The 11427-nt window shown below is 35.1% G+C and overlaps 1 protein-coding gene across 2 annotated transcripts; it reads right to left on the reverse strand.

Moving 5' to 3' along the window:
• Nucleotides 1-346: 346 nt before the first annotated feature.
• On the reverse strand, nucleotides 347-11120 carry LOC131165271 (uncharacterized). Of its 2 annotated transcripts, none has more exons than XM_058122906.1 (4): nucleotides 10740-11120; nucleotides 10305-10475; nucleotides 9781-9976; nucleotides 347-723 (listed from the first exon to the last, which is right to left on the reverse strand). In XM_058122906.1, exons 1-4 carry the CDS (start codon nucleotides 10944-10946, stop codon nucleotides 605-607), a joined length of 693 nt encoding a protein of 230 aa, XP_057978889.1. In that variant the 5' UTR covers nucleotides 10947-11120; the 3' UTR covers nucleotides 347-604. The 2 variants fall into 2 exon arrangements, with proteins under 2 accessions (XP_057978889.1, XP_057978888.1); XM_058122905.1 differs by having other exon boundaries at nucleotides 9721-9976.
• Nucleotides 11121-11427: the final 307 nt, after the last annotated feature.

The following is an 11427-nucleotide window of genomic DNA, read 5'->3' on the forward strand; positions in this document are numbered from 1 at the left end:
GTGCATTGTATATTGTAGAGTAAAACAGCGCTAGTACAAGGCATAACACAATAAATTAATTATAATTCCAAATCCTATGTATAAAAAAATGACTTATAAAATTGACTTAGATAAAGGTTAATTCAAATAGCTTTTTTATTCAAATATAAAGTAAAAAATATTTATTTAAATTATGAGTCATCATTCTAAGTCTAGATGATGCTTTTTTTTTCTCTAAATAGAGTGGTCAATTGCTCCAATAGAGTTTCCAAACTAATTGAAAAACCTACCAAAACTACTGGATCACTTCCAATTGTAGTCTTGAAAAAAAAAGGCATAAGAAGACAGAAAGAAAGAAAGAAAGAAAGGAAAAGAAAACAATGTTACAATCCATTACAAATGACCTGAAATTACATAAAAATATAAATATCCAAGGTAAGATTTTCTTTGCTTACTGAGTTTTGATCACAAAGCTCTTTCCCTCTATGCATTAATATGGATTGAAGAGAAAAACAAGGATTCAACTTTTAATTGTTCACAACACTATAGGCAAAATCAGCCTTTTATCTGTTATATCTCCAAATGGAGTTATTATTAAAATAGGGAGCTTTTGTTATTATGGAGTTTAGTACATCCAATCCTGCGGCAAAAGAATTTCAGATGGAAATTGAGATGACTTTGGCTCCTTTGAAATACCCAATTCAGGGCTGATCATCTTTTTAGTTGCCTGAGGATCCTCCACACCTGAAAAAACGAAAGAATTTACCAAATAAAATTGGCAACATTTATAAATGAAAAGATAAACTTGCCACATAAAATTAATAATTTGTCATTAAATGAAGTTTAGATGTTGAAAAAAGGCATGTTCACCAAAAGCTAGAGGTTTTTTTTTTTTTTTAATACAAAACTACACAATGCAAAACTCGAGATCTATTCTCAATATATTAAACTTGACTTTCTCATCAATGTCTCAAATATTTTGGAACAACTAGAGCAACTAGAATTCAATTTTTGTTAATTTAGCAAATTCAAAAGTGGGTGTTGGATGGTGCATGTTCTTGCAGATGATTGTGCCTCAGTCATATGCAAGAATAGATATAACTAGAGATAGATGAGTATATAGAACTATGAAAGATAAGTTTTATGATCTAAAGGTTTGAAATTGAGTAAAAATAGCTATAAAGTTATAAAGAATACAAAAAAAGCAATTCAAGTCATTTTAAAAGGAATAATGGTGAAAATAATAAACCTGATGCTCAAGAAATTCCTAATAGGAGTAGATTTGAGTGCATTAGATCTATCATGCAAATCAAGGGAGAAAATGAGAATGTGATATATAAAGTTAAAACAAATTGAGTAAAATGGATAGTGGGTGTGTTAAACTTAAAATGAGAATTCTCTGTTACATGGAACAAAATTTTGGATGACAAAAAATGCAACATATCTTAAAAGAAAATGTAGCACAAATGAAAATGCTTAAGTCGATGACCTATATGTTTATAAAAATATGAAGGAAATTTAGGTGCGATAAGATGAGGTAAGGGCGGTTAGGATGTTTTGGACACATACAAATATAGACTAGTTAACACTCCTTGAGCAAGCAATTTAGTTGATGTTCATAAGAGTTACATAATGACAAGGGTGAATCTAGAATAACATTGAGGGATGAGGTAATAAATGAATATTTGATAGAACTCTAACTTTTTAAGGAAAACCCAAAATCATATGAAATGACCTAAAAAAGAAAAGTTTCATATAGTTAACCACCTAGAAGAACTTACGGCTCATTTGGTTCGATGGAATAACTATTCATTAGAATAAGATAAAACATAATTTAAATTCTGGAAATCAAAAGAATAATTATTTCTTATGTATTCCTAATTATTTCATTCAACATATAATAATAAAAGAATATACATCTCCACGAAGAAATTTTAGAAAAGTTATTCCTTGTTTATTCCTTATTATGGGTGTTGTGTGTAAGCTCCCAAAACTCAAAAAGGAAAAACATATACACAAGAACACACATATTTACTTGGTTCGACAATTTGCCGACGTGGATTTGGAGAAATTTACAAATGCTCATAATTTCTCTCTCAAGATTCTCACATATACAGAAGCTATACAAGCTTTGGGATGACAAATGTGGCATATATATTATTCACAAGTGAGGAGTGCATGGGTTTATATAGGAAGAGTTCAGCTACTATTCCACCTTCCCAGCTCACCATTAATGACCAGTTGCCATAAAAGACCAGCCCACCTTCAAGAACTTCCATGGCAGCCCATGTGCAGAACATGGGAGCCTCCATTGTGGACTCTTGAGGTTGGAAGTGAGCCACCATTCCAACAATCTCCACCTTGGCGAGCTTCCCCCAAAATGATGCCGCCTCCATTTACTTGGGAAATGTTGACCAAGTCCAAACAGTGTTGGAACTTGATCCTTGTAACCACCTTTGTCAACATATCTGCAGAATTGTCTGCAGTCCTGATCTTCTAGAGTAGAATGTCCCATTCTTCTACTATTTCTTGAACAAAGTGGTACCGAACGTCAATATGTTTGGTGCGACCATGATGGACTTGATTCTTTGCCAGGCATATGACACTTTGACTAGCATATAAAATCTCAATATTTTGTTGATGGATGCCAAGTTTCTAGCCAAATTATGAAGCCAAATGCCTTCCTTAAATGCTTATGTGATTGCCATATACTCTACCTCCGTAGTGGACAAAGCAACTGTTGACTATAGCGTTGATCTCCAACCCACTGGTCCTCTTGCCATGGTAAACACATAACCAATTGTTGATCAACGCTTATCTAGATCACCAACATAATTCGAATTGACGTATTCAACTAGACGATTAACAATCGTCTTGTCTTTCGGAAATTTCAGACCAATATCTACAGTTCCCTAAATGTACCGTAAAATCCACCTTGCTGCTTGCCAACGTCCTTTACCAGGGTTGTGCATGTATCGGCTCACCATGCTAACAACATGAGAGATGCCAAGTCTTGTACACACCATTGCATACATTAGAGTTCAAACTGCATATCCATATGGAACACAGTCCATTTGTCTCCTCTCAACATTTTTACTTGGAGACATAGATGCACTTAGTTTGAAATGTGGGGCCAATAGAGTACTTGCAGGTTTAGTCTTGTCATCAATACCAAACCTCTGGACTATGTTCTTCAGATACTAAGTGATTTGTGTTAAACAAACTGTACCTTTCAATTTGTCTCTCTTGATCTCCATTCCTAGAATCTTCTTGGCCTCTCCAAGATCCTTCATCTCAAACTCTCAGCTCAGCTGAGCCTTCAGTCTATCGATCTCCACCTTGCTCTTAGATGCAATTAGCATATCATCAACATATAAGAGAAAATAGAAAAATGAACCATCTTGGAGTTCCTTCAAGTAGACACAGTGATCAAATTGACTGCATGTGTACCTTTGTTGCTTCATAAAGCTGTCGAACCACTTGTACCACTGTCTCGGCGGCTACTTCAAACCATAGAGTGACTTGCTTAACTTACAAGCCCAGTTTTTACAACCAGGAACTTTGAATCCTTCAGGTTGAGTCATGTAGATCTCCTCATCCACAGTTCCATGAAGGAATGCAGTTTTGACATCAAGTTGAGCTAGATCAAGGTTAAACTGTGCAACCAAAGCTAGTAATATTTGTATAGATGAATGCTTAACAATAGGTGAAAAAACCTCATTGTAATCTATACCTTCCTTCTGAGCATAGCCTTTTGCTACCAGTCTAGCTTTGTATCTATACTATCTTTGCCAAGAGCACCTTCCTTCTTGGCAGAGACCCATTTGCAACCAATCATCTTCTTACCTTTTGGAAGTGGAACTAGCTCCCAAGTCTGATTTTTATGGAACGATTGTATTTCTTCATCCATTGCCATCTTCCACACGTCTTTTTCCATACTATGCTCAGCTTATTTGTAGTTGTGTGGAATGTCGTCTTTAGTAATTAGAAGAGCGTATGCTACCATGTTAGTGTATCGAGCAAGTTTCTGAATATTTCTCTTTGGTCTATTCGTGGCAATAGATTCTAGTTGTTGTCCGATCTCTGGTGTTGATGCAAGTTCCAGTTCCTCCACCTCAATAGAGCTTTTGTTCTGATCATGCAATTCATCTTCAAAATGATTAGTTGTTTTCTCTAAATTTGTAGAAATCTCAAATTTTACCCGCTTATAAGAATTTGGATTCTGATTCTCTTTCTCCAATGTTGTTTATTTCAACATCACAAACTCGTCAAAGGTAACATATCAACTTAAGACAATCTTCTTTGACTCAGGATTCCATAGATGAAATGCCTTAACTCCTTTACTAAAGCCCATGAAAATAGATTTCTTGGCTCTAGGGTCTAACTTTGATTCCTTTACATGAAAGTATGCAGGAAACCCAAATATATGCCGAGAATCATAATCAGAAATAGTTTGTCTAGACCATACTTCCTTAGGAGGTTTTCCATCTAGTGCTGAAGTTGGCAGTATGTTGATGATATAAGTGGCATAAGATAATGCTTCTGCCCAAAACGCCTTGCTTAATCCAGATCGAGATAGCATGCAACGAACCTTATCAACCAAAATACAATTCATCTGTTTTGTTACACCATTTTGCTGTGGTGTGCCTGGTACGGTTAAATGTCTGACGATCCCCTCGTTCTGACATATTTTCTAAAATGGATCTGAGTTGTGTTCTCCTTCATTATCAGATCTGAGCCTTTTGATTTTCCTTTCTGTCTGAGTTTTGATCATTTTCTTCCAATTAAGGAAGATATCAAAACTTCATCCTTGTGCTTCATAGTATACACCTAGACATATCTTGAGAAATCATCTATAAAAGTAACAAACCAACGTTTACCTCCTAACGAAGCATTCTAAGAAGGTCCCTAAACGTTGGTGTGCACACAATCTAGTGTTCCCTTGGTACGATGGATGGTGGTGCCGAACCTAACTCGTGTTTTCTTGCCCAAAATACAGTGCTCACAAAAGTCAAGTTTCCCACTCTTGGCACCCTTAATTAAACCTTTTTTCATCAAGTTCTGCAAAACCTTCTCACCAGCATGCCCTAAGTGCATATGCCAGAGCCGTGAGGTATTAGATGAATTGTCTTCGATACTGGCGGAGATGGATGGTCTCCCAGAGACTGTGAGAGCTTCAAGATAATACAAATTCCGTTCACGAGTACCTCTCATGGCTAAGAATGCACCTTGTACACCCTTAAAAACTCCACCTTCTGTGGTTATCTTATAACCATTAGATTCTAGAGCTTCTAAAGATATCAGATTCTTCTTCAAATCAGGAACATATCTAACCTCTTTAAGTTGTCTGATTGTACCTTCGTGCATCTTCAAGCATACTGATCCAATGCCTCTTGTATGACAGGTATTATCATTGCCCATAAAGGCAACTCCTCCATCGATCTCCTCGGAGCTTGAGAACCATTGACGATTTGGACACATGTCGTAAGAACATCTGGAATCCAGAATCCATCTTTTAGATGAATTGTTTGAAGATGAGATAGTGAACGCTGAGTCTTCTTCATCGTCAGTCTTTTATACCATGTTCGCATTAGGCTTGTCCTTATTTATACAATCCTTCTTTCAGTGCCCTTTCTGATGACAATAGGCACATTCATCCTTTACAGGACGTCTCAGAGATGGTTCTCCTCTTGACTTTGAGCGAGATCTACCTTGCCTGTTGGATTTGACTGGTTTTTTGTTGTTCATTTGACCTCTCAATGCTGTCAGTGCTTTCGGTGTGGTATCTCTATGATCATGTTGATCCTTCTTCCGATACTCATTATTCTCCAAAAAATTAGAAACATCTATGAATTTAACCTTATCTTTGCCGTATAACAGAGTTGTGGTCAAATGATCGTAGGTTTCAGGCAGAGAATTTAACAACAGAGGTGCCATATCTTCATCTTTCATTTCAACCTCCAAATTTTGTAAATCAGCAAGAATCTTGTTGAAATTATCCAGTTGTTCAATCATGGGCGTACCTTTTTTGTACTAGAAATAGAAAAGCTTCTTCTTCAGGTAGAGCCTGTTCTATATGCTTTTCGTCATGTACTTGTCTTCCAATTTCTTCCAGAGACTTGTTGCCAAAGTCTCCTTTTTGACAAAGTACTTCTGCTCTTTTGCTAAGCACAGTCAGTTTGTGTCACAAGCTTGCCGATTGATGAAGTTCCAATCTTTAGTTGACATGTCCTTGGGTCTGGGTTCCATGGCCATATGAGATCCCTCTCGAAATAAAATATCCAAAACTTCACATTGCCACATGCCAAAGTTGTTGGTGCCGTCAAATTTCTCCACCTCGAACTTTGCATTGGACAACATGTTTCTTCTCATTGAACCACTTGTGGTTGTTTCCTCTACAGCCTCCTCAATCTTCTTAGTTGGTTGGTCGTCAGCCACTAGGAATGACCACAAACAGAGTTAATCCAATCTTTAAGGTCTGAAATGGAAAAACGAGGCTCGCAGATAAGTTTGAAACGGTCCAATTAGCTAAGAACCGCTCCAACTTTGAAAAATTGGATCAATTTGACCCAAAACTTGAATTTGGGTTGGATAGGTGGGTCGGATTCGGGTCTCGGGTCGGGTTTGATCTGGGTGGGTTGGTGGGTTGGGTCAAACTTCTTCTTCAACCTCCGGCCTTCTACAACATTCTGTATTTATGCAAAATTTGGAAAACTTTCAAGATGAAGGTTTGATCAAACTTTGACCACAATTTCCCAATGCACCTCATGTCAGTTTGCTGCGCTGTTTATTGCGTTGGACTCCTGGCGATGAGAGCTATCGCTTGGTGTGATCAAAAATCGATTTAAACCACTTTGAATTCTGGGTGGTTTTAACAAACCATGACTCTGATACTAATTTGTTGTGCGGAAGCCCCCAAAATTCAAAAAGGAAAAACATATACATAATAACACACAAATTTACATGGTTCGACAATTTACCTACGTCCACAAGAGGCAACAAACTTTTACTAGATTTGCAAAAATTTACAAACACTCATAATTTCTCTCTGAGGATCCTCACATATACAAAAGCTATACAAGCTTTGAGATGACAAATGTGTGATATATATATATTATTATTCACAAGTGAGGAGTGCATGAGTTTATATAGGAAGAGTTGAGCTACTATTCCATCTTCCCAGCTCACCATGTGTGGAACATGTGAGCCTCCATTATGGACTCTTGAGGTTAGAAGTGAGCCATGGACTCATAAAATATTTCATATTATTATTTACTTTATAGTAATAATATAATTAATTTTAATTATTTTATTAATATTTCTATTTTTAAGAATAGATATTTTACAAATAAAATCTAACACAGATTATTTTTATTATTTTATTTTGGATTGTATGCTAGTTAACTTGCACTAATAATTAGGGCAAGGCTGAGTCCATTTGTTTGCAAATGCATTAATGTTAGCATTAATTGAAGACATTTTGTCAATACTTTATTAATAACTTCATTAATTCTTAAACATCATTTCTTCTAATATTAATTTATTGCATCTCCCAGACTCCCACTAAAAAGTTATAAAGTTTTATTAACATCCGACAAATCTAAAATACAAAACTTTCTAAAGAAAATATCTTTATGTTATTTCTTTACCTCCCGTTCACACTAGATTGAATGAGTTGTTATTATTGAATCCCTACATCTAGAAGGAATCAATGAAAAATATTAAAATAAATGAAAAGAATGATAATTATTACAATACCTCATAAAAGGGTTCAAAATGACGAGAGATAATAAATATTGAAATTTTTTGAATAAATTAGGGTGTCTACAATAACCTAAACTATTAAAAAAAAAAGTGAAAACATGAAGAATCATTAATTTATAAGGGTAAAATCTAGCAACATCCTTAATTTTATAAAAATAATGCACCACTCTCTGTATTTTTAAAAATTACCAAAAAATTTCGTGAGATTTAAAATTATTGTCAAATTGAACCTTCCGCAAGTTGACCATTAATCAATCTTAAGTATATGTGAAAAAATTGAGCTTCACCCTTAATAAAATGATAATTTTGTATTTTTTTATTCAATTGTGAAGAGATAATTTTGAAAATAACACAAATTTAGTAAATTAAATTGAAAAAAATGTTCAATTAAGTGGATTATTTTTTGGAAATTGAACTTGAAAGTGATTTGGACATTAGTTCTCAGGTTAACTAGTCCGACTAGTTCGGGTCAACCAATTGGCATTAGTATTAATTAAGTTATTATTTTAAAATTTTAAAATATGTAAAAAAATAAATAATATAATAATTTAGAAAAAAAGATACTTAAATAAATTTACTGTTCCAAAATTTTTTGTATATAATTTTTGTGTGAATTAAATGACTAAATATATTTTTTAAAAATAAAATATAGTTTAAAAATCAACTCAGTTCGGCCAATTGTTGAATTGCAATCGCTTTCCGAATCTAGTTGAATCTTATATTTAATCACATAGCAACTTAGATAAAACTAGAAAAGATCGATGAATTGGCTGTTGAGAATTTCACTTGTGAGTTTGTCCCACATTAAAAAATTTGAGTGGATGATGGGTGCTTATATACATGATTGAGCCCAAGTCCTAACAGGCTTAAGTTTTTGGGTTAAGTTGATGTTCAACCATGTGTATCAAGCCCACTTATGGGCTCCTTTGGTCCTAACAAGTGGTATTAAAGCCGACGGCCGGTTCGTGACTCTAGGTGAGCGATATCGTAAAAAAAAAATCGAGACATGAAACTAATTCTCCTGACGTGCTAACAATTGGAGGACTAAATGTGTGGCCAAAGCCAATAAGGATTATTTAGGTTGGGGATGGATCTGAATAGGGTCAAGACGTGAGAGGTAGAATTGGTTTGAAGGCACGTGGAATGCAATCCGACACACGTAAGACGTAAGTGGTGAGACCCACTGGAGCAACTGTTGGGGAATTGGGCTTACTCCCAGAAGGGAGACGGTTTCCATTTAAGGGGGAGCAGTTGGAACTTACAAGTGAGCGGAAGATTGTTTAGAATTTCACTTGTAAGTTTGTCCCATGTTGGAAATTTTGAATGGATGATGGGTGCTTATATACATGATTGGGACCAAGACCCAACAATTAACCTTAAACTTTTGGGTCAAATTGGTGTTCACGCATGTGTATCAAGCCTACCCATTTGCTCCTCCGGTTGGCTATATGAAAGGTCAACCAATTAATATAAACTTGTGTGTTCTTTATCCATTTATCATTCACATTTTACATAAAGAATAACTAATATTAATTCAAATTTATAATTTTAATTTATGAAGTATGAATTTTGAAATTTTATTTTATGTTTTTCTTAATTCTATATATGATAAATTGGCTGAATTTTAAAATATTGAATTATGGTTTATTTGTTTTATGATGTCTTTAGTCATTAAAATTTTTTATGAAAATTACATCTGACAAATATTTTGTAATATCATAATTACTAGATATTTTTTATGATTTATTAGTAATTTTTATTTTTCATATATCTACTTAAAATTTTTAAAATAGCAATTAAATTATTGTCATGTTTATCTCAATTGATCAACCCAAAGCGCACTAATAAACTTTTTCGATTTGAGATCTCTTAGGTTTTCGATTCCTTTATTTAATTTTCAAGACATTACACTGCCTAAGGAGCTTCATAAGCAGCAAAAAGTGGATTAATTCAATATACATTAATTGAATAACTTACTCTTTTTCTTCTTATGACCATTGGTAATTAGCTTTTTAGAAGAATGAGGAAGAACCGTACTAGTAATTCCTGCTGCTGTCTTCTCGGGGTTCTTAAGAGAGCATGCACCACGAGGAAGAAACACTCCAGTACCAGTAGGGTATGTGCTCGCCAAATCACTCGCTTCCATGCCTCCATTCATCTGACGAACAGGCCAGACATGCTTTTGCTGGCCCACCAAAACGCTGCCGCCACCTCTTATGTCCAAACATTCAATCTGAAACAAATATATTAAACCATTTAACAAAATATGCCATAGCGACAAGGCGGTGGTAAACTTAAGGCTCTCTTGATTAAATGATCAAGATTCGTATCTTGAAAGCTACAACTTTTCATTTGTAATAATATTTTGGTATTTGAACGAAAAAGAGTAATGAGAGGACTTTATCCTGTTGGATTAGTCGAGTGTGAAAGGATCTCGAACACCATGGTTTAAAAATAAAAACAGTAAAATCTATTTTCTTAATAACGACACAATTAATGGAGGCTCCAGAAAAGGAATTTGAAAGCAATAGATATGTAGTTGTTCCCAGCTAGGTCTTTACCAGACTTTGAGACGTTGGTGCTGTTGTATAGCATGCGGGATTGGGTCCAGAAACCGTGTGAAAGCAGCCACCGTTCCAAGACATGCAAAGACTCTGATCCATTACAGGAACTCCAATACCATGCACAGTACCACTCTTAATTGGCAGGGGACTAAGCAAACCATTGCAAATCTGTGATTAAGGAAAATCCTTAATGAATTATTACGACTGGAAAAGTTAAAACATCAAAAACAGATAGTATATACTTGGATTTCAATCAAAATAATGTTCCCAAGAAGACTGTTCCATGACAAACCATGAAGCATTTTGTGAAGAAGGAACGAAAAAAAATCTAAAACCTTAAAAGTTCACAATAAAAGAATATTCAACAATAAATATCCTTCATAATGCAGCAACTGTATTTATTTATTTTAAAGGATAGTACGTATAGAAAACCTCAGGCTTGGGTGTGATTCGTGTGAAATTGGTTGAAAACCCATTTGCTGGCTCAACCAAAAGCTGTGGAGAGCGAAACCGAGCAATGTTATTGATGGAAGCTGCTCGCTTAGACTGACATTCAACATCAACAAAGGAGATTTCCCTGCGAATATCAGATGGTAGCCAGGACTCTCCATCATCTAGGTTTGGAGGAAAATCTGCCATAGTAATTACCACCAACAAACAGATGGGGGAAGAAAGAAGGAAAACACTACTTTAAAGAGGGTGTGGTCGATCGGTTGTAGCATATTTATAATAATGCAGCCATGGTTTGGTAACCGCCACTAGTTGTGCGCAGTCTGGACTCAGGAAAGAGAAAAGGTTTTCCAAAAGGAAAATGAAAAGAAAATAAAAGTTCAAAGAGCTATTAAAGTGGGCTATAATGAGAAATATTTTAGCTACAGTCTTGACAAGAATTTCACATTGTCGACGTGGGGTAATGACATGTGTGATATGTTAAGACCTCAGATAACCTGGAAATTAGGTGTCTAATGATAATATACTACATGAAATAAGGGGAACAATCAATGCACCTGGTTCACTCGCGTGTAAACATTTGTCCATATGCTAAGGTATGGTAAATCATATGTTCTTTAGAGAAATAAAGGACGAGGGAGTGAGCTTAACACCACTCAACTTATATTCA

Source organism: Malania oleifera, chromosome 10, assembly GCF_029873635.1.
Source record: "Malania oleifera isolate guangnan ecotype guangnan chromosome 10, ASM2987363v1, whole genome shotgun sequence".
Classification (NCBI taxonomy): Eukaryota; Viridiplantae; Streptophyta; class Magnoliopsida; order Santalales; family Ximeniaceae; genus Malania; species Malania oleifera.

Bases quoted from the DNA above. Each gene is read 5' to 3' on its own strand.
- LOC131165271 (XM_058122905.1), bottom strand. From the start codon at position 10,946: ATGGCAGATTTTCCTCCAAACCTAGATGATGGAGAGTCCTGGCTACCA. The intron at 10,476-10,739 runs GTTTTCTATACG...CCTTAATCACAG, and splicing joins GAATCACACCCAAGCCTGAG to ATTTGCAATGGTTTGCTTAG. The intron at 9,977-10,304 runs GTAAAGACCTAG...TATTTGTTTCAG, and splicing joins CACCAACGTCTCAAAGTCTG to ATTGAATGTTTGGACATAAG.